Genomic DNA, 24,915 nt, shown 5'->3' with positions numbered 1-24,915 from the left:
AAGGTCCTGCCCCTTCGCTGCCGTGCTTTGTGTACGACCACCCAGCCTCCAGGGGAGCTTGGCTCATGCCCTCCCTGAAACCGTGGCTGCCTCCGGTGCCCCAGCACCCTCCTCTGGGCATTCACAGCCCTTCAAGTCTGAGCCCTTGAAGCCCTCTGCTGCCTGGCCCAGCAAGGTGAGGCCTGCTGCAGAGGCTTGCGGCCATGTCCCATTCTCAGGCTACTATTCTGCTAAGCCAGCCCACCAAGCTTGCCTGAAAAGTTCAGGTGTGTATTGCTTCCTACCTGTTTTTGTAGGAGCTTCCTTTTCTCCTCCTCCTGAGCAGATTGCCAGACTCTCAGAGCCTTGCTGAACTGCTCTTCTGCCAAGCAGAGCTGTTGAGCCATTTCGTCACATTGCTGCTTGCTGAAAGATCTTACAGCTTGCAGCTCACAACGAAGGCCCCTGACATCCTCTGCAAACATGACAAACAACAGCAGTCAGAGACTCTGCTGAACTTCACCCCTTTCAGCTTCAGGCAAGGAGGGACCTGCCCCCAGCCCCTTCACTCCTTGGAAGCCCTGCCGACAGAGCTGCCTTTGGAGCAACTGCACTAGGCAGGGCCATCACCAGGAACAAAGCGCACGAGGCTCTCACCAAGTATCAGCTCCTTGGCCTGCATGGCTGTGCGTACTTGGCCTTCCAGACGGCTCCTGGTGATCTCCAGCTCTGACACCTGCTGCTGAGCTGCCAACAGGCTGCACTGCAAGCTCTCCTTCTCTGTCCTACAAGTTGTCAAGATGAGGACAAATTGTTCCTGGCACACACGGGCAGTTTTTCCAGTAAGTGCCTTAAGATCCCTGCAGCTGAGTATGGAGAACAGCTGGTATGGAAACGCAGATAGAGCAAGACTATTTCTACCACTTCAAATAGCAAAGCAGACCCTTCCAGGAGAATGGCCAGCCTTTCCCCATGACCTAGCCCAGCACAGAAAGCCCAGCTGAGCTTGATCGCAGCAGCCAAAGCTCTAATTGCTTTTCCCTCCCATATCCCACACGGGTGGCTGTGCCACAAAATCTCTAGCAACAAGCAAAAGGCCAGCCTCTGCTCACAGCGCTCAGCTCATCTGCAATTCCAAGTCACTCTGCAGGGGGACAGAGCACCATGTTCTCCTGGCTGTTTCATCCATGTTTTACGCCATTCACGGTGTATGTAAGAGATACTTCATTTTCCAGACCCTCTCTAAGTTCAAGGGACTAAAGGAATGCACTGAACCGTACATGAGAGCTGCAGCTTCTAGCAGCACGAAGACCAGAGAGAAACCAGAACTAGGCTTTTATCTGAAAATGAACTATGTGGGAGGAGGGGCATGTATCCTGCCATTTAATTTACTGGAATTTCATGAATAAGAACAATTGTTACCTTTAGTTTTGGCTAAAGAAGTCTGCACTGCCCAAAATGTTTTGGCACTCTTTAAAAAGAAGAGAGACCAGCCAGAGTGACCTTGACAGGTTCCAGAGCTGAATGGACAAGTGCGCAAGAGTCGGTGCTCAGCAAGAATCCCCAGGGACTGTCAAGAAGGCACAAGACCTTTCTTTCCCTTCTGCTGCTGCTGCTGCTGCTGCTGCTGCTTGTAAGCAACTCTAGGTCCTGCACCATACCTCCTCACAAGAGTTAGCTCAGAAGGGCCTCAAGTTTTTCAGCATGAACATCCAGCATCACCCCAAGTGTCAGATCCCTACTCACAACATTCACACGTAGGAGCCTTGAATTCTGAAAATATCGTGTCAAACTGCTGGGCAAGGAAGTACTGATGTTCAGATGCACCAATGAAGAAACCAAAAGCAGAGGGAAAGGTCCGGTTTCAGCAGACATCTGCACTGTTTCCCTGGTACAAAATTCAGTACCAAGCTGGCTTGCTTTGCACTTGTCACAGGAATGTGCAAAGGGTTCCAAGCGGGTGTTCAAAAAGAGCTGTGAGAGCTTGAGCTGGCAGAGAAAGACCATTCAGGCCACAGTATGCTTTTCTTTTTTCTCATGTCTCTTTGCTTCTCTGTCCGAGAAACATCTGGAGAGCACACAGGAGCCAATAAATCCTAACATAACGCTCAGCACCTTTGTCACTCCAGACCTCCAAGAATGGCCCACCCTGGGTCTCCTCCCTGCCTTTACCTGGCCTCTGCCAGCTGCTCCAAAAGGCCTCGTAGGTCCCGCTCGGTGGCTGCCAGTCGGGCTTGTAGGGCAGCGTTCTCTTGTGCCAGCACTGCCTTCTCTTTGCACACCTGGGACAGTGTGTGCCCTTGGCGAGAGAACTCCTGGAGCAGCTTCTCCAGAGTCCTGTGTGCTGGCCGCTGCAAGCGGCAAACCTGGAAGCAGAGGGGCACCGTTTTTCAGGAAGAACAACAACACAGTCTCGGTCTTCGCTTGCTGCCAGAAGCAGCATTTGGGGCAGTCTTGCTAAGGGCAGCTCCCTCTCCCACAAGTGCTGCCTAGGAACAAGGTGAGCGTTACCTTTGTCACTGCCAGAGGAACTTCCTCCTTCCGCAGCTCTCTCTGCGGCTGTGATTCCTCTGCTGTCTCAGGTGCCGCTTCAAACGCCCTGTCTGGTGAGGAGTGGCGCTTTCCCTCAAATGCAGCCAACTCCTTCCATCTATGACAAGGGGACAGACAAACAAGCCTTTAATAGCAACAGTCGCCTTGCAAAACCACAAATCTACACCATGTCCCAAGGAAGGCAAGCTCAGGGACTTCCTACAGCCCTCTAGGTCCACCTCTGGAGAATGCTGGAATGACCCCACTAGACCAAACATCACTCTTTGTCATTCCTGCCGGTGAAAGTGTCACCAGTGAGGAAGTAAATAAGCTTCCAGAAACTACAAAGCATTTCCAGAAAGCTCCGCTTCTATCAGCTTAACAGCTTCCTGCCTGCTAGGTCTTACGCTCCTCTCTATCTGATCCAGTGGATGCCAGACCTGCAAAAGTTCTTCTTTGCCTAAGGCAGGCTTGGGAAATCCAGATGAGTACTGCCACAATTACTCTTGCTTTCACTAGTGCAAGAAGGAAAGAGCCTGCAAGCTATAGCTTGGGGAGGAGATGGGTATGAAGTTCCAACCCAATAACCAAAGGATCCCGGGATGCTTACGGCTTGCAGGGACCCCAGAAAGTCTGCAGCTCCAAGCAGCTGGGGTCACCTATGGCATCTGGACAGGCTGCTCAAGGCTCTATCCAGCAGCTGGGCTTCCAAATTTCCAGAGGTGGAATGAGCACAAGCTCTCTGAGGCACTTCTTCTGCTGTATGATAGCCTTTATGGTTCAATGCTTGTCCCTAGGCCCAGCCTGAAGCTCCCTTGCTTCTGTTCTGGTCCAGTTTGGAATGCTTTGTGTCAAGGTAGGAGGAGGGAGTCCCAGGAGGCAGCTATGCTGGAGGTCGGTCGGCAGCCAGATCTGCCCACGGGCTGCCTTTCCCTCACTATGCTGGGCAAGTTCAACAGTGAGAAAGCCAAATCCATTCTTTGACCCTGGGCTTCCTAAAGCCCAGCAAGGCCCAGCCCTGCTCAGAGAAAGCAAGAAAGCTTAGCACACACCTGAACTCCAGGGCTCTTGGTGCTCTCTCCATCCTCTTCTGCCGCTCTGCCTTTCCTGCCAGGGCCGAGGAGCCCTGACTGGCAAGAAGCTCTGGTCTTGGGGCCTGCAAGGGATGGGCAGGGAAAAAGCACAAACAAGAAAGCAATAAGGAGCAGGGAAGTAGTCTCCTGAGAGCTGGGAGAAGCAGCAAGCACAGATGCAGCTCACCTGAAGGCAAAAGCTGTTGTGTGGGGCTGTTGATGGGAGTAACTACATAACCCTTGAGCTGCTATGGAAGTGTCTGAATAGGTGCAAGGAACATTTCCCTGCTCAGTTCTGATCAGCTGGCTTCCCCTCAGGATCTCAAGCATTTGGGAGCAGCCAACAGGAACTGTGTTCCAGCCTTTCAGAGACGGGGCTTGTCTCTGCCATGCAGAGCTGCTCAGGATTCTTCTCAGCAAACTTGGGTCATGTCAAAGTTAAGGGTGCAGTCAAAGCAGTGACTGTAGCTACTTAGACAGTGCGTGCAGAGGGGCAGGTCCCTGCAGGACACAGTAGGTCCTGCGTACCCCACAAGGCTGTGAGCTGTGCCTTGGGACCGCTCTCTCTGCTGACAGCAGGGAGCCTGCACACACACTGGGCACAAAGGGGCTCACTTTCCCACCAGTAGCACTCAAGGACATCGTGCTACCGCTCATCTGACACCAAGGGAAGTTCACAGTCCCTGTCAGAATGACATCGGCATGTGAAAGTTCAGATGCCAATTCCCAAGTGTCAGAGGCTGGGCTGAAGAGCCAGGTCATGGCAGGACTCCAGGCCTCAGCATCTTCAGCCATAAAGGGCAAGCGCTGCCTGATCAGAAACTTGCAGCCCTGCACTGCACCAAAGCTTTGCACTGGACCAACCAAAGCTACCACTTACTGGCTCAGGATGCTCAGGCCCTGGACAGACAACACGCGCAGGATTGTTGTCCTTTGCCTCCCCTTCAGCCTCTGGAGGCACAGGGCGAGCCACAGAAGGTTCTGCTGCTGCTGTGCTGCTCTGCAGACAGACAGGGGTGTGAGGGACAGGCAGTGAGCTGTCATTGAGAGCCTTGTTTCTCCTGAGCTCCATCCCCAGCTGTCCTAAGGAGACGTCATGAATTTGGGTAGAAGTGGGATCCTCAGCCACTAGAACTCATTTCAAGTGGGCTGATGAGACTAATGTTTGGCCGGGGCTGCACATGCTTCTGAGGGAGATATTTTAACCTGGCTACAATTGGCGTGCAGCCTCCTGTCTGCAAACTTGACTTCCATTAGTTAAAACTTCTTCAATGGAAAAGGAGGAAACTGATGGAATCCTATTGGTAGTGCTCATTCAAACGCTGAAGTGGACTTTCTTTTGGCCTGCCAGGCTGGCACTAGACTGCACCAGGCCAAGCCCACAGCTTGCTCCACCATTCTTTGACACCAGGAATGTCAAGGGTGTCCTTCTCACTCACCAAACAATGGACTTTATTCCTTCCACGTTTGAGGCAACCTGCCGGAGACAACAGAAAATGAACCAGGTGCTGGTGGAAAACTGTCTGTGCTGGGGTATCCCACAGAAAAAGGTCCCCCAAGCAGAAAGCATTTTCCTTTCACAACCTCCCTCCAGGAGCAGCCCTTCTTTAGCACAGCAAGCAAGGCTACAGGGCAGTACGCTAGGCTGTGCCTACCTGAGTTGGCTTTGCCACTAAGGAACTAGAAACTTGGCTGCAAAATGCAAATTGTGCCTTAGCAGCCTGTGTCTGCCTTGTAGCCTGCTGTTCACCCTTACAGCTAAAGCAGCCTTTTTCTCCTCTCTGCATTTTGGAAGTTGTCCACACTCTACTGGCCAAGAGACATCCCCTTTCCAGCTGAAGCTCTTGGCAAGGGCTTTACCAAACTTACGGCATCTTTATGGCATTTTTGTTCCAATGTGCTGCCCCAAGGAAAAAGCCTCTACTTACGTCTCAGGCCTTTGAACATTTTGCAGGATGACACTGATGCAAAAGCCCTGCCGACAGCACTGCGGAATTGCTCCATTGTTTCAGCAGGGCTGCTCGAGTCCACAGGTCGGAAAAAAAAGCAGAAAAATCCTACTTGCACAGACCGTGCAAGGAAAAGAGTGAAAAAAAAGGGCACGCGCAGCAATCTGCTGGCTGTACAAAAAGAAAGGAAAAACCAAAAGACACCTGCACAAGTCTGCAGATCGTACAACAAAAAAGGAAAAAGCAAGGACACCTGTACGTGTCTGCAGACCCTACAACCGCAGGGGAAACAAAAGGATGCCTACACGAGTCCACAGACTCGTACAATGGCAGGCAAAAGAAAAAGACTCCCTTTCCAGGGCACGGACTGTTGCCTGAGAACACCTCAACAGAGGGTCCTCCTGCAACGAGCATGCCAAGAGCCGCTCTGGACGCTGACGCTGTGCGTGCACTAGGGCAACCTCCCCCTGACCACGCTGTGACGTGGCAGCCCTCCGCTGACATCACAATAGCAGCCGCTATTGTGAATTTATGCATAGTAACAGAACCTTCTCCGCAGCTAACGCAAAAGAAAGCCCGGAAAGTTCTCCTCTGTCCCAAAGCAGCACAAACCCCCCTTACAGTCCAGAACCCATAGCTCAAAGGATCCAAGAGTAACACAAAACAGGCCGCAAGCACATGCACCCGCTCCTTTGGCCACCAGCGCTTCTTACTAAAACAAGTAACACTTGCTTCATTTCTATGGGTGAAAATCACGCTTTGATAATAGCCCGGAGAGTTCCCTTAATTGGAATGCTTGTCATGCCTGCCCATTTACTGCATGGCTAACATCAACCAGCACACTGTAGGCTCGCTGAAGGAAGAAGGATACCATAGTGGGGAAAAAGTGCCGAGTAACAAACTAGCCAGAGGCGTTTGCATGACACTGGAGCAGCATTTGTGTTGTCAGTATGGCAGGGACAGTATGGCAGTGCCCATGTCCTGTGCGTGGCAGGGGATGCCCTTGGAGCGGCCCTCACAGTGTGGGTGCACCCATGGGTGCATTTTCCCAATCTCTCCACTTCCACCGGCTCCCAGGCCAGCCCTCCACTTGACAAAGTGCTCTGTCCAACACTGAGCTTTGCAAAAACCCACTGCCTTTGGCTTGTGGGAAACCTGCGAGGTCAGATTCCTCCATGGATGTGGCCTGGAAATCTCTCTCCTGCCTGTTATAAATAACGCAATTCTCTAGTTGGTTAAGAAAGTAAAAGTTCTAATGATGTTTGCTTGCTGTGTGTGATTGTAGGGGTGTACAGAAACATGTGGTAGCCGGTCTTGAACACTAGAGTGGGCTATGAGACTAATGAAGGCAGAACAGAATGGAACATTCTAGGACATTCTAGATCCTCATTGGTGGAAGGAACGGACCAATGGAGTGTCGAGTTTCAAAAATGATTGGTGGAGGTTGCACGATCTTAAAGACCAATCAACGGACCATATTTAGACCAATCACGCTGCGGATTGAAAAACGCACCAATCCCACACTGTGAGAGACTTTAAAACCCCCAGGGTGCCCAGCACACGGGTCTTCCAAGGGAACTCGAGTCCTGAGGAGCACACAGCCGCGGGTGTATGCAGGCTGTATCAGCTTGCTTGTTAGCCAATTTGTTGGTGCACGCTTCTGGGCTTATCCCAGGGCCTCGCTTTCAGCCATTCTTGGGGATTTTTTAATAAACGAGTTTACTTTTGAAAGAACAAGTGATCGACCTTGTTTACAACGCTGCCCATTGTGGATATGTGCTGCATAGTGTACTGCATTTTTCAGTCATTTGCTTCACTCCAATTTCTGGTCTGCAGAAGCTGCATAGATTGATCCTGGGTTTCCTGAGCTGACTTGGTCTTTTCTTTTCTGGACCGCATAGCTCACAGAACTGCAGACACCATGTCTGCTGGGGACAGCTGCAAGCACCAAGCAGGGAAACAATACAAAGTGCAGGTTCTGTGGAATTCTCCGCCATTTCATTCAAGACCTCCTCATAACGTGCCACACGAAGAAGCAAAGCGGTGCCAGTGCCACGGGTAACAGGAGGAGGCTTGCAGGTCAAGAGCAGGAGTTCAGCCCCTGGCTTCTGGAAGCAGAAGAATTTGCAAAGCAGCTGAGTGTTGAGATGGTGGAGGCCTGCCAAGCTGCCCGCTCTTGTCTTGGTGCTGAAACACTCAACTTCAGTGCTCTTGAGAGCACCGCTTCCAGCTAAATCCCACTGGAATCAGCAGTTCTTAGCAGGACTGGCATTTGCTGAGGAACACCTTACACTGCTCATCATTTTGACAATTAACTCGGGCCATGTTTTGGAAAGGAAGGAGCCAAGTGAGTCTTTGGAGTTTGCTGCAAGGGAAAAGCCCTGCGACAGCAAGCAGCATTCCCCGGCTGCTCTCGAGGGGAAAATCCCAACAAGCTGAAGCCTCTGGATGGAAAGAGGTAAGCAGGATTGTGAGCTACCTTGGCCTGCAATGGCAAGGTCCTGGCCACAAAGGTTAGGGGCACCTAGTGCCCTAATGTCCCGTTTCTGCATCTTTCTGGGAACCAGAGGAATCCTGGCTCCACCTGTGAGGAACTCAGCCTGGGAAGCTGAGTTTGGTTTCTTCCAAATACTTCCCTTCTGGTTTGGGTTTTGCCTTTTTTCATTTTGGACAGCAGCTGTCCAGCCTGGCTGATTGGACCCTGTCAGCGAAGGCATTGCAGGGAGCCTGCAGAGGAGGCAGTGGTGCTTGAGGAGGCTTTGTGCCGTGCCGGCTCAGGCCGTGCCAGCTCAGCGCAGGCCTGGCAATCAGACGCCCTGAAGCCTGCCCTCCATGGAAAGATTCCCTTGCTCGTCAGGCTGCGCTTAAGCTGTGCGTTGCCCTGGCGCTGTGCGTAGCTCTGGCGCTGTTGCGGGCGGCCGGCCGGGCCCGTCTGTGGCTTGGCGCTGCTCCGCAGCCGCCCGAGGCTCTCCCCCCTCACGGAGGGGCCCCGCCCCACCCCGGGCGCCCCCTGGCGGCTGCTCTGCCCCACCCGCCCCGCCCGGGGGCGCCCCCTTCCCATGGCGCCCCCAGCGGCAGCCGCCCCTCCCTGCAGGCACGGAGCGGCATCGGGCCCTGCTGCTCATCCTGTCACTTGCGTCCCTTCTCTGCCCAGAGCCAGGAAGGCTTGAAAGGAAGCCTTCTTCAACCGTTTCCCTCTGCTTTGCTTTGGGGGTGCCCAGGCTCTGCCCTGAAGGCGGCCCTGGCGCGTCCATGAGTGCCGGTGCCAGAAAAGCCCCCTTTGTTCTCCCACCGGTTGTCGCTACTGGCTCAAAAGCACTGGCCAGCTCTGCTAGGAGAAACAGCCCTACCAACAGCTTTGGTTGGTCCAGTGCAAAGCTTTGGTGCAGTGCAGATTTCTGATCAGGCAGCACTTGCCCTTTGTGGCTGAAGATGCTGAGGCCTGGAGTCCTGCCATGACCTGGCTCCTCAGCCCAGCCACTGACACCTGGGAATTGCCATCTGAACTTTCACATGCAGAGAGTGATCAGACACCTCACTCCTCTTTCACCCAGAGTGTCACTGCAGAAGAAGAGGCTATCTTTTGTGCCGGTACAGAAGCTCAGGGCTCTCACTTCTTGGTGAACCTGTGATGCAAAGGAACTTGTTAAGAAGGTTAAAATCATTGGGAATGTATTAGAAAGTCTTAGAAAAAGTTACCCTTCGGTTGGGGGTTGGGTGCCCTTCCTTTTTTTCCTTCTCACCTATGGAATATTTTGCCCATTACTTGTGGGGAAAACCTGATGGCTCGTACTTGTTGGGTGCCTGAGAAACACAAAGAGTTTGGCTGGGTCCCAGGGGGAAGGGGGCAGGAAAAAAGGAGGCTGGGGACAGCGGGGGGCTGGCTGGCTTCTTGGGCTGGAGAGCAGGACACTCTCTCTCTCGGAGATGTTGCGGTTTAGAGAAGGGAATTCGCCATCACCCAGACAGAGCTGCTGCGGCTTCTTCCCTCTTCGTTGGTGGCCTCGCAGCCTCTGTCCTACCGGGACGTGTGGCGGTGCCAGCCACCGCTGCAGAGCTGCTGATACACCTCAGCCACCGGCCCGGCATCTCTGCTCATCGCTGCCGTCCCAGCTGAGTGTTCCTCAGAGCCCTGCAGGAACACCGGCACTGCCCGCCCGAGGGGGTTCCCGTCTCAGCCGAGAAAGCTGTCACGGGGCCCCTGGTTCTGATTTGTTGTTAATGCCGTAGTTATTGTTGTTTGTTTGCCTTGTTATACGTACTAGTAAAGAACTGTTACTCCTATCCCCAGACCTCTGCCTGAGAACCCTTTGATTCCAAAATTACAGTAATTTGGAGGGAGGGTGTCTACATTTTTGAGAGGAATGATGGGTTTGTCTTTCCAAACCAGCTGTGGGTCTGCTGATAGATGAAACTAGCACTGAGAGATAAAAGAAGCAATGCGATGGATTCCACTGTTTGATGAATGGAAAAAGATATTTGCCTTTACAAACAAACTGTAGGTTTGCTGGTAAATGAAACTGGATATTGAAAGAAGAAAGAGACAGTGGGGGAACACTATAAATTCCATGAGAATTAAAACTTAAGAGGGAGAGTTGTACATTACAGGGGAATCTTAGGTATCAGGCATTCCGGGAAGTCTGTACCACTCAAGTACCTCAGCCAGTGGGGAAAGAGAGAGGGACATGTGGCTGTGAAATTAGGAAAAAAAAAGGAGGCTGCATCCTCCAAAAATTGGAGAGACCCCAGGGAAATGCCCCATGGCCTCTCCCTTTACTCAAATAAAGTAAAAGGACTCCTCTGTCTCCCTTTTGGACATAAGCCTCTGGTGTTTTCATTCAAACCTCTGGCATTTTCATTCCAAGGGAGGCTCCTGCCCTCCCAAGTAGAAGCCTGTCTTCTAAACCCAGACACCTTCTTACAGACCAAGATAACCAAGTCATTCCCTGCATTGCTCCTCCTTAAATTCTTTCAGTTGTCTACTCTGTTAGGTCATGTTTCTTCTGGTGCTTCAAAGGAACTGATTGTACTTGATCTGTACCAAAGCACAAAATGTAGAATCATCTAAATGGAACAGAGAAACAAACTACCTCTGTCAGACCATCTTTACCCTCTAGATCACTTTCAAGATGTACATTGAGGTGTTGGAATGATTATTGCCCAAGATTCCCTTTCTGGCTGCAGGCTCTGGAGCTCCTATCTCTGAGTTCACCCAGGCCTGTGTTCCCTAACAATTCCTGGTGCTATCTCCATTTTCCTTTGGGCACAATAGTCTAAATGAAAACCTAGCCTGAAATCTGAAATGAAAACAACGGCACAACTCTCTAGGCTACAAGGGAAATAAAGGACAAGTTTGTAAAGTTCTCAAACCATTTGTCCTGGACTGCTGCAAGAGTCTTGCTGCACGCACAGTGTTGAAAGCCAAGAGAAGCGGCAATTGGCAGCACATTTTGTGACAGAAGCTCAACCTAGCTGTCCAGTAAAGAAAAGAGCTTGAGAAGTGCAAACCTGACTGTGGAAAAGATTCTTGGAAAACTGAACACCTTCCCACAGTGATGTGAAAAGGGAAAGAAACAATCCAAGATGTTCACATGTATGTGATCCCCTTTCCTGTGTTGCACAAGTTCTACATCACATTAATTCCAAATTCATCTTACCTCAAAGACCTATGACTTCACAAGTTTTAGACACTATCATTAGCTACACACAGTTGGCCTTCCCTTGTTTTTCTTTGAAAGCAATACTGGAAACACAAGAAATCTGCAAATGTAAGACCTTAGAGTACAGTGCTTTGCTCGAGTGTGAGTTCTAGAGACAGGGAATAGGCTCTGATAGTATTTTACCCTCAGCAGTGACAATACAGAGCAGCAACCTAGGTGATTTGTGTGACACTGTGCAGAGGCCAAGACTTGTTGTCTTGGATTAACATGGCAAAGTTAGCACGTTTAAACAGACTCGGGATCCAGCCTCTTTTGGTTTTCTTCCTGTGTCAATAAACAGCGGGAGAAATGAACCAGCCAGCAGTTTCTTTGCAGAGAGGACCTTTGCTCCAGTGCGAAAATGCTGGACTGGCAAGGGAGGAGGGACATGGGGGGGAGCTGAGCTGCTATGTTGGATTTGCATCCAAACTGCGGCAAGAGTAGCAGTTGAATTCTTTTCTTTTAATCCTATCCGCAGCCTGCGGTTTTCACCTGGAGCCGGACAAGAACACCAACAGCCCTGGCGCCAAGAGCACAGCCTGGGGACTGACCGCACCTCCCCACCCCGAGCGGTCGGGAGAGCAGCGCTGCCCCGCAGAGGCTGCATTTCTCCCTCCTCATGTGCGGCTTTGCCTTCCCACACGTGTGGGCTGGCTCTGCCTGACGCTGGCAGGCTCCTCATTCAACACTTCCTAATGCTTCAGGGGAAAGTCCGGATAACGCTTTGCTTGTGTGTGAGGAAGAGATGGCAGTGCGGGGCGAGTGGGAGGGATGAGGCCCGGGGGACGTGAGCACCAGGGGAAAGTTGCAGGTTGCCAGAGATAAAAGTTCTACTGTAGTGAAGCAGAAGCTAAATGAGACAGTGGTTTTGGCCTCGGCACAGGAGGAAGAAAGAGCTGCTCCGTGACTGCGGCCGAGCCCGGTTTGGGCTGGGAGTGAAGTGGCCAGTGCTGGCTCAGGGCGCACGGGGCTCGGCCGTGGGGCAAGCGGAGCCGAACGGAGATCGGACAAAGGGAGAAATGACAAATGGATGCGCGGACAAACGGTCCCGGCGCTTCAGCGGCAGCAGCAGCAGCAGTGACTGCGGACTCTCTGCGTCTCTTGCTCTAGTTCCTTCTCTCCCTCTCTCATTGTCTTGCACCTTCTCCCAGTCTCCCTTTCCTTTGCCCTCCTTTCCTGGTCTCTCTGTCCATCTGCCAGGCCAGGCCACGCCTCTGGCCCGCCCTGGCCCTGGGCAGGGCTGTGCCCTCACCAGCCCAGGGGTCCCGCCGCGCTCTTGTCTTCGCCGGGGCTTGCCGTACTGCCCGTGGCGCTGCTGGCCGGGCATCAGTAGCTGGGTGTTGGGAAGCATCGTCATCCCTTGGGCTGGCTGTCTGTCACGACTCTGGCCCCGGCTCCAGCCTCATCCCTGGCCCCAGTTTTGGCTCCTCTTCCTCTTCCTCCACTGCGGGTTCCCCAGTTTCAGCACCACCGCTCAGCAGCGCGGCTGCCGGCCCCGAGCCGCCGGTGCCCCATTCAGATGGGCATGCCCGGCCTGGGCCGATTTGGGGAGCCGTAGGGAGGAGGGTGGGCACCGCTTGTGCACCCAGCTCGAACGCTGACAGCCACGTTTGGCCGGCAGGGCAGGAGCGGGAGGTCCTGCAGCAGTGACACCAGCTGGGTACTCTGCTGGGGCACGGCGGCTTCGGCAGTGTGTGTTCGGGGACGTGCCTGGCGGATGGAGCCTGGGTGAGTGGGAGGGCTGGCTGGGGGTGGAGGAGGAGGAGGGCAGAGGAGGAGGAGGAGGAGGAGGAGGAGGAGGAGGAGGAGGAGGAGTACGAGGAGGAGGAGGACGAGGAGGAGGAGGACGAGGAGGAGGACGAGGAGGAGGACGAGGACGAGGACGAAGACGAGGACGAGGAGGACGACGAGGACGAGGAGGAGGAGGACGAGGACGAGGAGGACGAGGAGGAGGAGGAGGACGAGGAGGAGAAGGAGGACGAGGAGGAGGACGAGGAGGAGGACGAGGAGGACGAGGAGGACGAGGACGAGGAGGACGAGGAGAACGAGGAGGAGGAGGAGGAGGAGGAGGAGTACGAGGAGGAGGAGGAGGAGGAGGAGGAGGAGGAGGAGGAGGAGTAGGACGAGGAGGAGGAGGACGAGGACGAGGAGGACGAGGACGAGGACGAGGACGAGGACGAGGAGGAGGAGGAGGAGGAGGAGGAGGAGGAGGAGGGCAGAGGAGGAGGAGGAGGAGGAGAAGGAGGAAGAGGAGGAGGAGGAGGAGGAAGAGGAGGAGGAGGAGGAGGAGGACGAGGACGAGGACGAGGATGAGGACGAGGACGACGAGGAGGACGAGGAGGAGGACGAGGAGGAGGAGGAGGATGGGGATAGGCAGAGCGGGCGGCAAGCTCAGCCCACTGCTCTCCTTGGCTAGCAGGTGGCCATCGAATGTGTTTCGCGGGATAGCATCAGTTGTTGGGGAGAGCTAGTGAGGAAACGGAGCCAGCGGCAGAAACCGGGGCGTGATGGGCGGGGTAAACCGAGGCCCGGGATGGTGGAAGCCGCCAGGACGCCTCAAGGGAGAGCAGGGTGGGGTCAGCGGAGGGCGCAGAGCATCCCAGGATGGGTGAGGGGTTCCAGACTCATGACACACCATCAGCCCCACTGAGGGCATCGTGGTCTTACTGAAGCCCTATGGCACCCACGCACCCCTGGAGATGGAGCTGCTGGACAAGGCATGCACTGGGTTCCATGGTGGTGTTTAGCTCCTGGATTGGTTTGAGCTCCACAACAACTTCTTGGTGGTGATGAAGAACCCAGAGCAGTCCCAGGACCTCTTTGATTTCATTCTGGTGTGGGGTTCCTGTTGGAAGAGGTGGTGCAGGGGCTGCTCCAGCAGGTGCTGCGGGCCGTGTGGCACTGCAGCAGCTGTGAGGTGCTGCACAGGGACATCAAAGCTGACAACATCCTCCTCCACCTGGCCACCAGACAGGCCAAACTGATTGACTTGGGCTGTGGCACCTACCTGCAAGTCTAGGCACAATTTGCAGGTGAGCCTACACAGGGCTATGCTCCCGGTCCTGGCAGCTCATGGCCCAACCTCACATGGCCCAGCCTGGGTGTGGCACTGGAGATTCCCCCTTTGGCTGGCAGTCATGGGTACACCTATGAGCCACAGAGATCTGCTTGTAATTGACAGCAGGAAAGAAGGGAACTTCAGGAGCATCATTCCCTGTTTTCTCACTGCTAAACAAGTTTTCCTCTCCCTCATAAAGTCAAAATGCAGTTTTTCTGTGCATTGATAGCAGCTTATCGCACCTGCTGAGCTGAGAGGCTTTTTGCCCTGCTGCTGTGCTACGGGCCGAGATAGTGGCATTGCCTAGCATGGATATACAGAGAGGGACCTAAAGCAAAAGGGTTTGTGCCACTTTGTCTCAAAGGTCAAAACTCTCAGCAGACAGAGATGGAAGAGACTCACGTGCTCCCTGTTTGCTGTGTTGATGCACACCTGGCCGGCACAGCTTTCCCTGATGGAGAATAACAACAAGGGACAGCTCCCTCACACCCACGCAGCCCAGAGATCTGCAGGACATCATCAGGCCCTGGCTTTGTAAGTGACCAGTTCTGCTGGGATGGAAGCCAACCACCAAATCCTGGCTGACTTCAGTGGCAGCAGCAGCAGCAGCAGTCCCTGCATCTGATCCCCAGGTCTGGGGCTGGGCTGGACAGAGGATGCGCACGGCACACTGTTCCTGAAGAATGTGACTTTGGAAACAACCACCTGCCACTGTCCCCTGTTGTTTGCTGTAGGGTCACAGCAGCCTGAGGCACCGGGCAGCCCTCAGTGCCAGCTGGGACAGCAGATGACAGGCCCTGGCCTCCAGGACCAAACAGAGGGGGGAACTCATTCTCCAGATGGAGCTTCCAGATTGAAAAGGCTGCAGTGAGCAGCCACCACAAAGGGCAGACAAATGAGGCTCTCCTGCGCTTTAGCTGTGCCAGCTACACAGCCCTGGGGAGCAGCTGTTGAGTACCGGGACAAAAGAAAGCAGAGAAAGCGGGATAAACCCAGTCAAGCCCAGAGACTTTTCATGATTGCTGAGCCCCAGATGGCCCCCAAGAGTGGCGTCAACCACCAGTCCTTCTCTGTTGACAAAGAGCAGGTCCAGTGGGTGCCTTCCTTCATTGGCCAGGCACCTCCCAGGCTGTTTTCTCTCCACTCTCCTGTACTGCCAGCACACGTGCCCACTTTCTTTCTTCCACTTGCAGAGCCTCATACCTCTTAGCCATGGCCACCTGGGAAGCAGGAGCAGTCCCACAGGAGATGTGCCATCTCCACCAGGCAGGAACCACAAGCCTCTGTGTGCACAGCTGAAAGCCTGTATCCCCACAGGATCTTTTGGCTGCCCTGCTCTTCATAGCCTGTTGGCTGGAAATGCAATTGCACTTTCTTCCTCATGCAGAAGTCCACGGCTGGGCAAAAACTTGGCCACTGGAATGTAATCCAAAGGCAGTGGAGATTGGACTTGCTAAAGGAAGAACACTCCCAATTCCAAACCACACCAGAAGGTCCATAGGAAGGACATTTCATCTTTAAGAAAGAATGGACAATTCAGAAGGGGAACATAGAGCAGTATTCCCTGGGAGACCAAGGAAGGGAATCTTCCAACTGGCTTGATGGTTTCTAGGATTTTATTCTGAGGCTGGCTGTGAGCTGCCATTGGAGAAAGTAATCCTGAAGTGCTCCTGGTCATCTTCTCTCCTTCCTCAATTGCTTCCCTGCAAGTTTCTTTCATTTTCATTTGAAAAGCACCTAGAGTGGAGATTTATGTGGCGGGGACCCATGTGATCTGTAGAAGGAATAGCAGAAGTACTAGCAGTCATAAAAACACCAGCAGTAGGAAACCAGCCACATAACATATCCATTTCTCTGGAGTATTTGGTCTCCAGTGACTGGTGACAAGGCAGGAGTCTAAAGGGAATCTAGGAAGCCATCTGCTCTGATTAGTTTGGCCAGACCAGCACACACACGTTGGCTGCGCCATTTGCTGGGTCCCAGCCTTCTGCTGCTCAGGATACAATCCCTGCTTTTGCCTTTACTGCCCAGGGAAGCTCAGGCAAAGCCCTCCCACTCCCAGCTGCCCCTCACAAGAAGAACGTCCCAAGTGCTCCCTGGCTGCTTGCAAGCTCAACAATGGCTTCTGTAGGGGGTCCAAAGTGTGTGTCTGACCCCAGAGGGAGGAGGAACATGTGGTACAGCTCATTCTGAGGCACACACACTGTGTGAATACCCTGCTCCATCTGACAAGGAATGCACAGGACGTCCTCAGCAGCTTCAGGCACCCCCTTAGCAGCCTGACAGCCAGCCCTCTCCCACAGCTCCAGCCTGGCTCTGCAGGTGCCTTCCTGTGAGACCTCCCTGCTTCTGAGAGACAGCTCTGGCCTTCCCATTCTTTTCAGGCCAGCAAGGCCATTCCTGCCTTCCTCAGAGCTGCACTCTGGTAGCCTCTCACCTGAGAGGCCCTCTCCCCCATGGCACAAAGCTCTCTCTGGCACTCTTTGCCAAGGGCCAGCTAAGAGACAAACCCCCTAGACAGACAGTGTCCAGTGAAGAGTGCCCATTAGGAGCCCAGAGGAATCCAAAACAACACACAAACTCTCTTTTCACACCCTTTGCCTCTTGATTGGCTCTGCTTCATACCTCTTCTTGGTAGCTTGGATGATGGCAACTTCCTGCTTCACCTCAAGCCGCTTTTTCTCCTGCTCCCTCTGCACCTCTGCCAGGAAGTGTTCCCCTTGCTCCAGCAGCTGCTGTGCCTCCATACGCTGTCGTTCCATCTTGTTTGCCTGCTGAGGGGAGGAAGACACTTCCAGATGAAGTCCCAGCCAAGCTCCCCTAATAAAGAGTGGAAGCCGCATGTCTCACACAACCGCCCGATCTGAAAAGTGCAGATTAGCAATGATTTTGAGCCTTCCAGCAATGCTGTCCTAACCAGAAGTTTAGAAGGAGGATTAGCAGATGGGAAAAAAGGAGATGCCACCTTCCTTTCCTGTTCTGATGGCTGCCTGTTTCCTGGCCCCTCGCTCCTCAGGGTTTCTGCCTATTCTCAGAGGCTCTGTTCTCAAAGTGCTGAAGTGGTCCTTGTCATCTCCTCTGCTTCCTGCATTACTTTGGTGCAGGGATGACAGCAACTGGGCTGTCAGAAGAGGCCGAAGAGAGGCTTGGCTAATTTGAGAAATGGATGCTGCCCAAGAAAGAAAGAGAAACAAAAGAAACCAAATTAAAAGAGACAAAGGCAAAAGAAACCATTCTTTTCCAAACTGAGCTCCTAAGAGGGTCAAGCTGGTTTCCTCTGGTGCCCAGAAATGCACAGACACAAGCAGCAAAGTGCAAATAGACTCAGTTCTGGCTTGCAAGGAGAGAAGTGTGTTCCTTAGCATGCCTTGCCCCTCCTGTGCTGGCTGGCATCTTCCACCACAGCAGGGACAGCCAAGGAAGTGGCCTGGCCACCAGCTCCCTGTCTAACACAAAACCTGGCAGCAAAGCTGGGGCGGTTCTCACTGACTTGACCGGGCCAGGTAGCACACGGGGCTGGCACAAATGCTGCTCAGCTGTCCCTGTTTGGCTGGCAGAAACCTCTAAGAGTGGGGCAGGAGGGACAAGCTGAGTCCCCTCTGAGGCTCACAGTCAGCCTCCCACAGCCCCTGCCTTGCCACAGATCAACCTAGAAGCGCTTGGCAGGGACTGCTTTCATTGTGTTTTCCAAATCTCACTGTGGGCCTCCGTCCCCAGCACTGAAATGCTTCAGTTCCTTCGCTACCAGGTAAACCTGAAAACAGCACCCGAGAGCAAAAGAGGGCCTCAGAAATGACCAGAAGCTGGGAGCTCTCCTCTGAGGAACACCTGTGAGAACTGGGCTTGTTTGGCCTGGAGAAGGACAAGCCCTGAGGAGGCAAGTTCAGTAATTGAAGGGGCTTTGAAGAAAGATGGGGACACATCTAATTAGCAGGGCCAATTGCAAGAGGCAAGGGGGGAAAGGTTTGAAACTAAAAGAGAGTCCATTCAGATTGGCTCTAAGGAAGAAACTCTTTAGCAGGAGAGTGCTGAAATGCTGGCACAGGTTGCCCAGAGAGCTGGCAGGTGCCCCAGCCCTGGACACATTCAAGGTCAGCTTGGCCGGGGCTCTGAGCAACCTGATCTACTTGAAGATGTCCTTGCCAGTGGCTGGGGGTTTGGACTAGATGACCTTCAGTGGTCTCTTCTAAGCTCAACCAGTCTTGGATCCTACTTGGTTTTCATTTGAAAAGCAACCAGAGCGGAGATTACTAAGGGTGGGACGACCCATCTGATGCCTTAGAGTTGGGCCAAGGAGCAAACCCTGTTTGCCAGGGAACAGCTGTTTGGCCTGCAGCCGCTCTGCAGTGTACCTTCAGAAGTTCCTTGGCAGAGCCTCGCCTGTCCACATCCATCTGCAGGCAGCAGCCCAGAAATTCACACAAGCCTGGGTGTAGGTTGAGCTTTTCCAGGTCTGGTATTCCTTGGGTGCGTATCAGATAGGTAGCCTGAAGGAAAAGAGAAACATGGGACTCGATGTGTTTTATCCATAGTGTCAATTGCTCACCTGGACCCCATATTTTAAGCTGCAGTCTGCAGTGGCAATTTCTTGCCCAGCAGGGGCTTTGAGATGAGCCTTGTCTCCCAAAAGAAAAAAGGGCTCCAGTGCAGCCCCAGCTATTCCAACATCCAACAGGTGTCGCCTTGAAAGTTTGAATCCCTTGAAGCTGCGGGAAAGGGATTTTATCTAACGGAGACAGATCAGGAGGCACTGGGATCTGAGCATCTTTGCACCTTACCCTGGCACGGTTCTCCCGAATATACGGAGCCTCTCCTTTGGCCATTTCTATTCCCACGATGCCAAGGGACCAGATGTCCACTTTGGGGCCGTATGGCACTCCCCTCAGAACTTCGGGTGCCATCCAGCGAGCGGTCCCGGCCCTCGCCCTTGGTTTTCTTTTCTCAGGGATGAACTGAACACAAATGCCAAAATCAGCTGAGGAGAAAAACAAACAAACATTGATTGAAGTAGGAAACCAAGGCAAAGGGTTCCTCACTCTAAGTCTCAGGATGCAGTGCTGTATTGAGCTGGAAAAGCAGCTGTGCTCTCTTTCCTCAGGACTGCAGCCACACAAATTGGGAATTGTCTGCTTAACAAACTCACCACCATTCACACTGTGGCTTTTCCTCGTTCACCTGAAGGTTTACATTGAACCTCCCTCCCTCTGGAAAGGACACACACTAGCCAAAGTCACTCCTGACGCCTTGTTGCTCTCTAGACCTCTCAGCACCTTGCAGCAGTGCCCTGAGCTTGCAGGAGTGCTCCGTGCACTCTCACCAGCACCACTGCTGGGCACCTGGCAGCCACTCAGAAGCAACCCCACACCGGCTCCCCCGAGCGCTGTGCCTGACCAGGAATACCCACCCAACTTGACAGAGCCATCCAGGCCCAGAAGGATGTTTCCACTTTTGATGTCTCTGTGGATGATGTTGTTGGCATGAAGGAAATCCAGGCCTCTCAGGCACTGGGAGAGAAAGAAGAAAGAGGAGACCAAAAGTTAGCCTGATTTGACTTCATCACACGCAAAAGGAAAATGCTCCGGAAGATTCACAGATCTCAAAGGAACAGTGAGTACTGGCAGGAGTAAGAGCTCACTGCTGCAGCCCTAGGAGAGCAGGATCTTTCCAAGGGGAAGCATATTAGTTGCTGAGCAGGAAACATCAGTCCTTGCTCGAGACTGTGCCCTGCAAAGCCAGTGGCAATGAGCGCTGCTGCAGTACATGTGCTCTCCCCATCCGCAGGAACAACAAGGGCTTGCCAAAAGAGAAAAAGTCCCTGCCTTGGCTCCCAAGGGATCCCTGTTGAGTGGGAGACTGGAGGACAAGGGTTATAAGGCTGCCTGGACAGCAGACTCAGAAGCAGCTCACTCGTCAGCTTTCAGTGGCAAGCACCATGGTGGGGGCCATGCCATCCTTTGAAGCTGAGACCTGTGAGAGGTGGGTCTCTCTTTGGCTTTGCCATAGCTTTAAAATTCAGACACCAGCACCTTTGCACTTACAGGCAAAGAAGGCAATGCAGGAAGGTTCTGGACAAAGGCTAGGAGAGGCAAAGCGCAGAACAGAAAAGAAAAGGGCAAAAGAGATGAGGAGTTCAACAATGGTAGATAAGGGTAAAGAAGAGACTATAGTAAGGGCAGGGACACCAGCAGGCACTTCAGTCCAGATGCTCTTTCTTCTCTGTAGCATAAGATCAACACAGATAGAAAGCTCTGAACAGGGACTCACTCACTCAGCAGCACTTTCATAGGTCGAGCCTGTCCAAGGCATGCCAAGCACAAGCAGAAGGATTCCTTACCTCCCGACAGACAGTTGCTATGTGTCCTACAGCCATTGTTTTCATCCGGAGCACACCAGCTAAGGAGCCTCCATCCATGTACTCCAACACCAGCCACACAGCCTCATTGGCAAGGTAGCTGGAAGATGAAAACAACAGCACAGAGCTGAACGTGCACAGCTCAATTGCCTTTTGGAAGAAAAGCCTAAGGCTGGGTTTTGTTTCCAGGTCACTGGTAAATGAAGACAGAATAAAATGAAGACGCACTGCACCTAGGCTATCCACTGCTGGCAGCCTGTGCCTTCCAAATGACAAAGGCACATCTGCAGCAAAGGAGATGGCTTAGGTGGCAAGCAGGGAAAAAAGGCATTTTTATGATGGCAAAGATAAATCTGGAAGTGGGCACATCCCAGCAGCAACCTCTTCATCTTCATACACAAATTGCACCATTATCTCCAGCAACAAGGAGACACTGTTTTCACAGCTTTTATTCCGGCCAGGCAGGTTTGCAGCAATGGGGAAACCCTTTGGAAAAATGTGCATAAAGGACAGTCACAAAGGGCAAAACCAATTTCAACCCTGGAAAGATATGTATCTCCCAGCCTACTCTTTTGGCCTGCAAGGCAGTGGATAACAGCGGGAACAGCGCAAGGGAAATAATTTCTGTGATGCTTTCTCAGCACTTCTCCTCCAAACCTTGGAAAAAATCCAGCCCCAAACCAGCAAAAGAACATGCAGCAAGTCAACACACAGGCTGCTGGCACAGTAAGAGAGACAGGTTTCTGGGGACAATCTTCAAGCTATTTATGCCAGCAACCATTCATGGGGACAAAATGCAATCTCCTGCCATGCCTTGCCCAGGAGTGGATGGATGTTAATGGCAAGATCAATTTTCTGCCAGTGAGTAAAGAGCTTTTAAACCTTTGCCTTGCAAGCATGGAAACAAACATTCCTAGAAAAATACCAGAACTGCTTACCTTTCGAGGTAGGTGACAATGTTGGGGTTCTTCATTTCCCTCATGACCAGGATTTCTTTCACCATTTCCTCGCAGCCCTGTTGCTGGAGATCGAGTTTCTTTATGGCCACCTACAGTGACGTTGAAAGCCATTAGGAACAGACATTACAAGAGCCTCTTTGTCTGCATGCTGGCAGGCCAGGATGCCTTGTCACCCCGGTAAAATGGAATCTCTAAGCCATCAGCCACATAGCACTAACAACCCTCTCTGCACCTGCAGACTTCACTAATCAACTTAATTTATCACCACTGCTATTATCATTTACACATGTTTTGCAAGCCAAAAGCAATTTTGCTCCCCGTGCAAATAAATTGAAACCACTGGAAATACATTAGCATTTCTAGGGGCTTTGATCAGCTTTTCAGAGACTGCTGCCATTTGGGATTGTGCTCCAAAGTAAATACACACCTCGATTACAGAGAAAATGCTGTCCAGAAAAGATCTCCAAGGTGACTCAAAGTAAAGTTACAATCCTAGCACATGCTAACAGCTTCAGTTTGGAGTTTGCATCTCTGAAGAACATTCTTGAACACGGCTTAGATTGTCATTATTTTGTGGGTTTTAAATCGAATCATCCTTTCTGTGGTAGACTGTGCATACAGCCCAGGTTATAAGCGGGGTTTAGGGCTTTTGGATGCCTTGTAGACCTCCCTCCAAGTGTGGTTCCTGAGCACGGCAGGTGGATAAGGAGGCACCAGGAAGACGGAATTGTATTTGCTGAGAGCCAGAAAGGAGAATTCAGGACTTTCAGCCCCAAAGAGCAGTGGGACTCTCCAAGACACCACCATGTCTGTTCACTACAAACAGCATCACTATAAAGGAATGTCACCGACACAGGACCAGCACAAGGTTGTATTATGTAAGGCTCTTCATCAGCTCCTTCTCATTGACGTGCATGCATGCGTTTGTGTGTGTGTGTGTGTGAACCAGGTGTCCCAGGAGCGAAACACAGTCAGCTGTGCTCCAGACAAGATCTCTCCTTCCTTAGGTCTTGCATTATATTTTTCAAACCAAACCACATGATGGAATGCAAAGGGAAATCCTGTCTATGTCTGAACGTGGCCTTGAGAGGAATTGGGCCAGAATGACAGCTGTTGCCATCAGCTAATCTAGGCATATTTATCCAGTAAGTCCAAGCTAGTGTGTCCTTCTCTGAAAGACAACACTGCTATCCTTGCATTCATTCAGGATGCAAGACCGAGTCTCACCAGAGTGAAATTTTTAGCCTGCCTCTAGGCTCTAAGCAGCCTACTTGTGTGGGACAGCCTTTGCAGCAAAGACAGGCAGCCCAAAGCTCTGGCGTCAGATCACATTGCAAGGAAAAGCACTCCAGAGCAGCAAAAGCTGCATGGGCTCTTGGCACTTACCGCTTGTCCTGTGGCAGCGTCAAAGGCCTTATAAACGGTTCCAAATCCCCTAGAAACAGAACAGTGACAAGAACAGAGAAGCTGTTCAGTGCTGAGAAGTGAAAGGCAGCTCAGGCAGGAGCTCTCTGCAGCCTGGACTGTCTCTAAAACACGGGGCTTTGTCCCCTCTTCAGCCAATAGCACAGCAGCCCAGCAGTCCTCTGCCATGCAGCGTGTCCTAGAGCAAAGCTCAGTCCAACAGGAAGAAAAAGGGCTACTGCCAATCCCAAATGTACACACTAGATTATGGATGCAGGGGTTTTCTTGGCCTTTTCCTTCTTGGGTCTGTGCCTGTGGCGTTCCTTTCCAGGCAATGAAACACAAAGTCCTGTTGGGCCTTCTCACCACTCTCTTTTGATTCCATCTGCCAAACTCAGGCAGCACCACACAGCCTTTCTTATTGTCCTGAGCATGGAATATTGCTTTCAGCAAAAGATTGGAAGGAAATGCTACTGAGAGCAGTGACCTGACAACAGCTTCAGGTGGGAAGCTGCTCTCTCAGGTTCTTCTTCTTTCATCAGTGTGGCCGTATTCCTTGGAATCTTACAAATCCATGTCTCCTAGGAAAATAAGCAAACTGGTGCCACACGCTTGAGGGACAGGAGGGCTTCCAGGCCCTGCTTCTTGTGGCAGGCAAGACATTGTCAGCATCCAGTTACCTTTGATGATGCCTTGTGATCAGTACTGAGACCGGGACAATCTAAAGCCGGGGTGTGAAGATGCTTGCAGCTTGCCTGACTTCCCACTTGATATTGCACCAGCAAAAGAGCTGGCCCATGCCTCTGCAGAAGTAAGACTGGCTGCACTCACCCACTGCCAATAAATTTCCATCCAGTGTATTTCTTTTTTGGATCTGCCACGCTCACAACACTCTCTGAAAGAAACAAAATGCAAGAAGCAAACTTCAAAACACAGATACCGACTTCCAGGACATCTGAAACTCAGCTCCACTCTCTGGGGCTCTGGGCAATTTATGGTTGCTTGGCTAACAATAACATCAACAAGAACAACAACAGCAGCAGCTCTGTAGCAAGACAGGCAGCTCTGCAGCACACATGGCCTGCACAGAGTCTGATTCTCCATGCTCCTTCGAAGGGTTACCTTGAAAGGAAACTAAGCCCATGGAGAAACCCTCAGAGCAGACAGAGATCAGAAAAGAACAGACACCAAGGCAAGTGGTTGTCATTTACAACCGGGAAGGTGACCTGAAAAACCATGAGCCTTCATTTCCTTAGGAATACAGACTCTTGTGAGATTGAACAAAAGCTTTCCGACGTGAGAGATTAAATGCAGCCTGGGATCTGGGAGGAATTTTTATGCGCAGCTGCTTTTTGCAGAGCAGAAGGAATATTGCAAAGTGAATTCCAGCAGAGGAGGGGACTTTCTCTACCTCTCAGCAGTTTGCCTAAGGAATGCCTTGCCACTTGTAGAGAACTGCAGCTGATGCTATAACCAAGAACAATTGCTGTTAGAATTAGGGCCCTCTTCATGGATGAGCAGGCTAAGTTCTGAAGACGATTTTGCCCATTCCCCATTTTGTGAAGAATTACAACTGCTTGTCTTCAGCCTGGGGAGCAGCAGTCACTTGCACTGGACTCAACCTCTTGAAGACTGCCCACGTGTCCCATCTTCCCAAATGGGCACAGCCGAGACGGGTAACAAGGACAGCGCCGCTCCTCGGGCGCTGCCGTGGCGCAGACAGCTGCCCAAATGAGATGCTGATCCTTTCATGAGTCCAGGCAAAGCTGCAGCAGTGGGGAGGCAGCTGAAGTCTCACAGCTCAGGAAGGCTCCAGCCTCCGCAGTCACACCAGCCATCACACCAGCAGGGAAGACATGACAAAGAGCTTGGCAGAGCCAACGAATGGCCACTGACAACCATTGAGAAGA

The 24,915-nt window shown here is 52.3% G+C and overlaps 2 protein-coding genes across 2 annotated transcripts; both read right to left on the bottom strand.

The window, feature by feature from the left end:
• Positions 1-230: 230 nt before the first annotated feature.
• Positions 231-3,818, bottom strand: LOC131572623 (rootletin-like). Its single transcript, XM_058825873.1, has 5 exons — positions 3,564-3,818; positions 2,491-2,629; positions 2,152-2,345; positions 637-764; positions 231-454 (listed from the first exon to the last, which is right to left on the bottom strand). The coding sequence occupies exons 1-5, from the start codon at positions 3,593-3,595 to the stop codon at positions 231-233; spliced, it is 717 nt and encodes a 238-aa protein (XP_058681856.1). The 5' UTR covers positions 3,596-3,818.
• Positions 3,819-17,368: 13,550 nt separating this feature from the next.
• On the bottom strand, positions 17,369-21,632 carry LOC131573403 (serine/threonine-protein kinase PAK 3-like). Its single transcript, XM_058827343.1, has 6 exons — positions 21,581-21,632; positions 20,625-20,742; positions 19,695-19,794; positions 19,069-19,265; positions 18,643-18,777; positions 17,369-17,459 (listed from the first exon to the last, which is right to left on the bottom strand). The coding sequence occupies exons 1-6, from the start codon at positions 21,622-21,624 to the stop codon at positions 17,415-17,417; spliced, it is 639 nt and encodes a 212-aa protein (XP_058683326.1). The 5' UTR covers positions 21,625-21,632; the 3' UTR covers positions 17,369-17,414.
• Between the last annotated feature and the right edge of the window lie 3,283 nt (positions 21,633-24,915).

The sequence above is a fragment of the Poecile atricapillus genome, chromosome Z (assembly GCF_030490865.1).
Source record: "Poecile atricapillus isolate bPoeAtr1 chromosome Z, bPoeAtr1.hap1, whole genome shotgun sequence".
NCBI lineage: Eukaryota > Metazoa > Chordata > Aves > Passeriformes > Paridae > Poecile > Poecile atricapillus.
The sequence above is the reverse complement of the archived record's forward strand: the minus strand, read 5'-3'. Positions and strand labels throughout refer to the sequence as shown.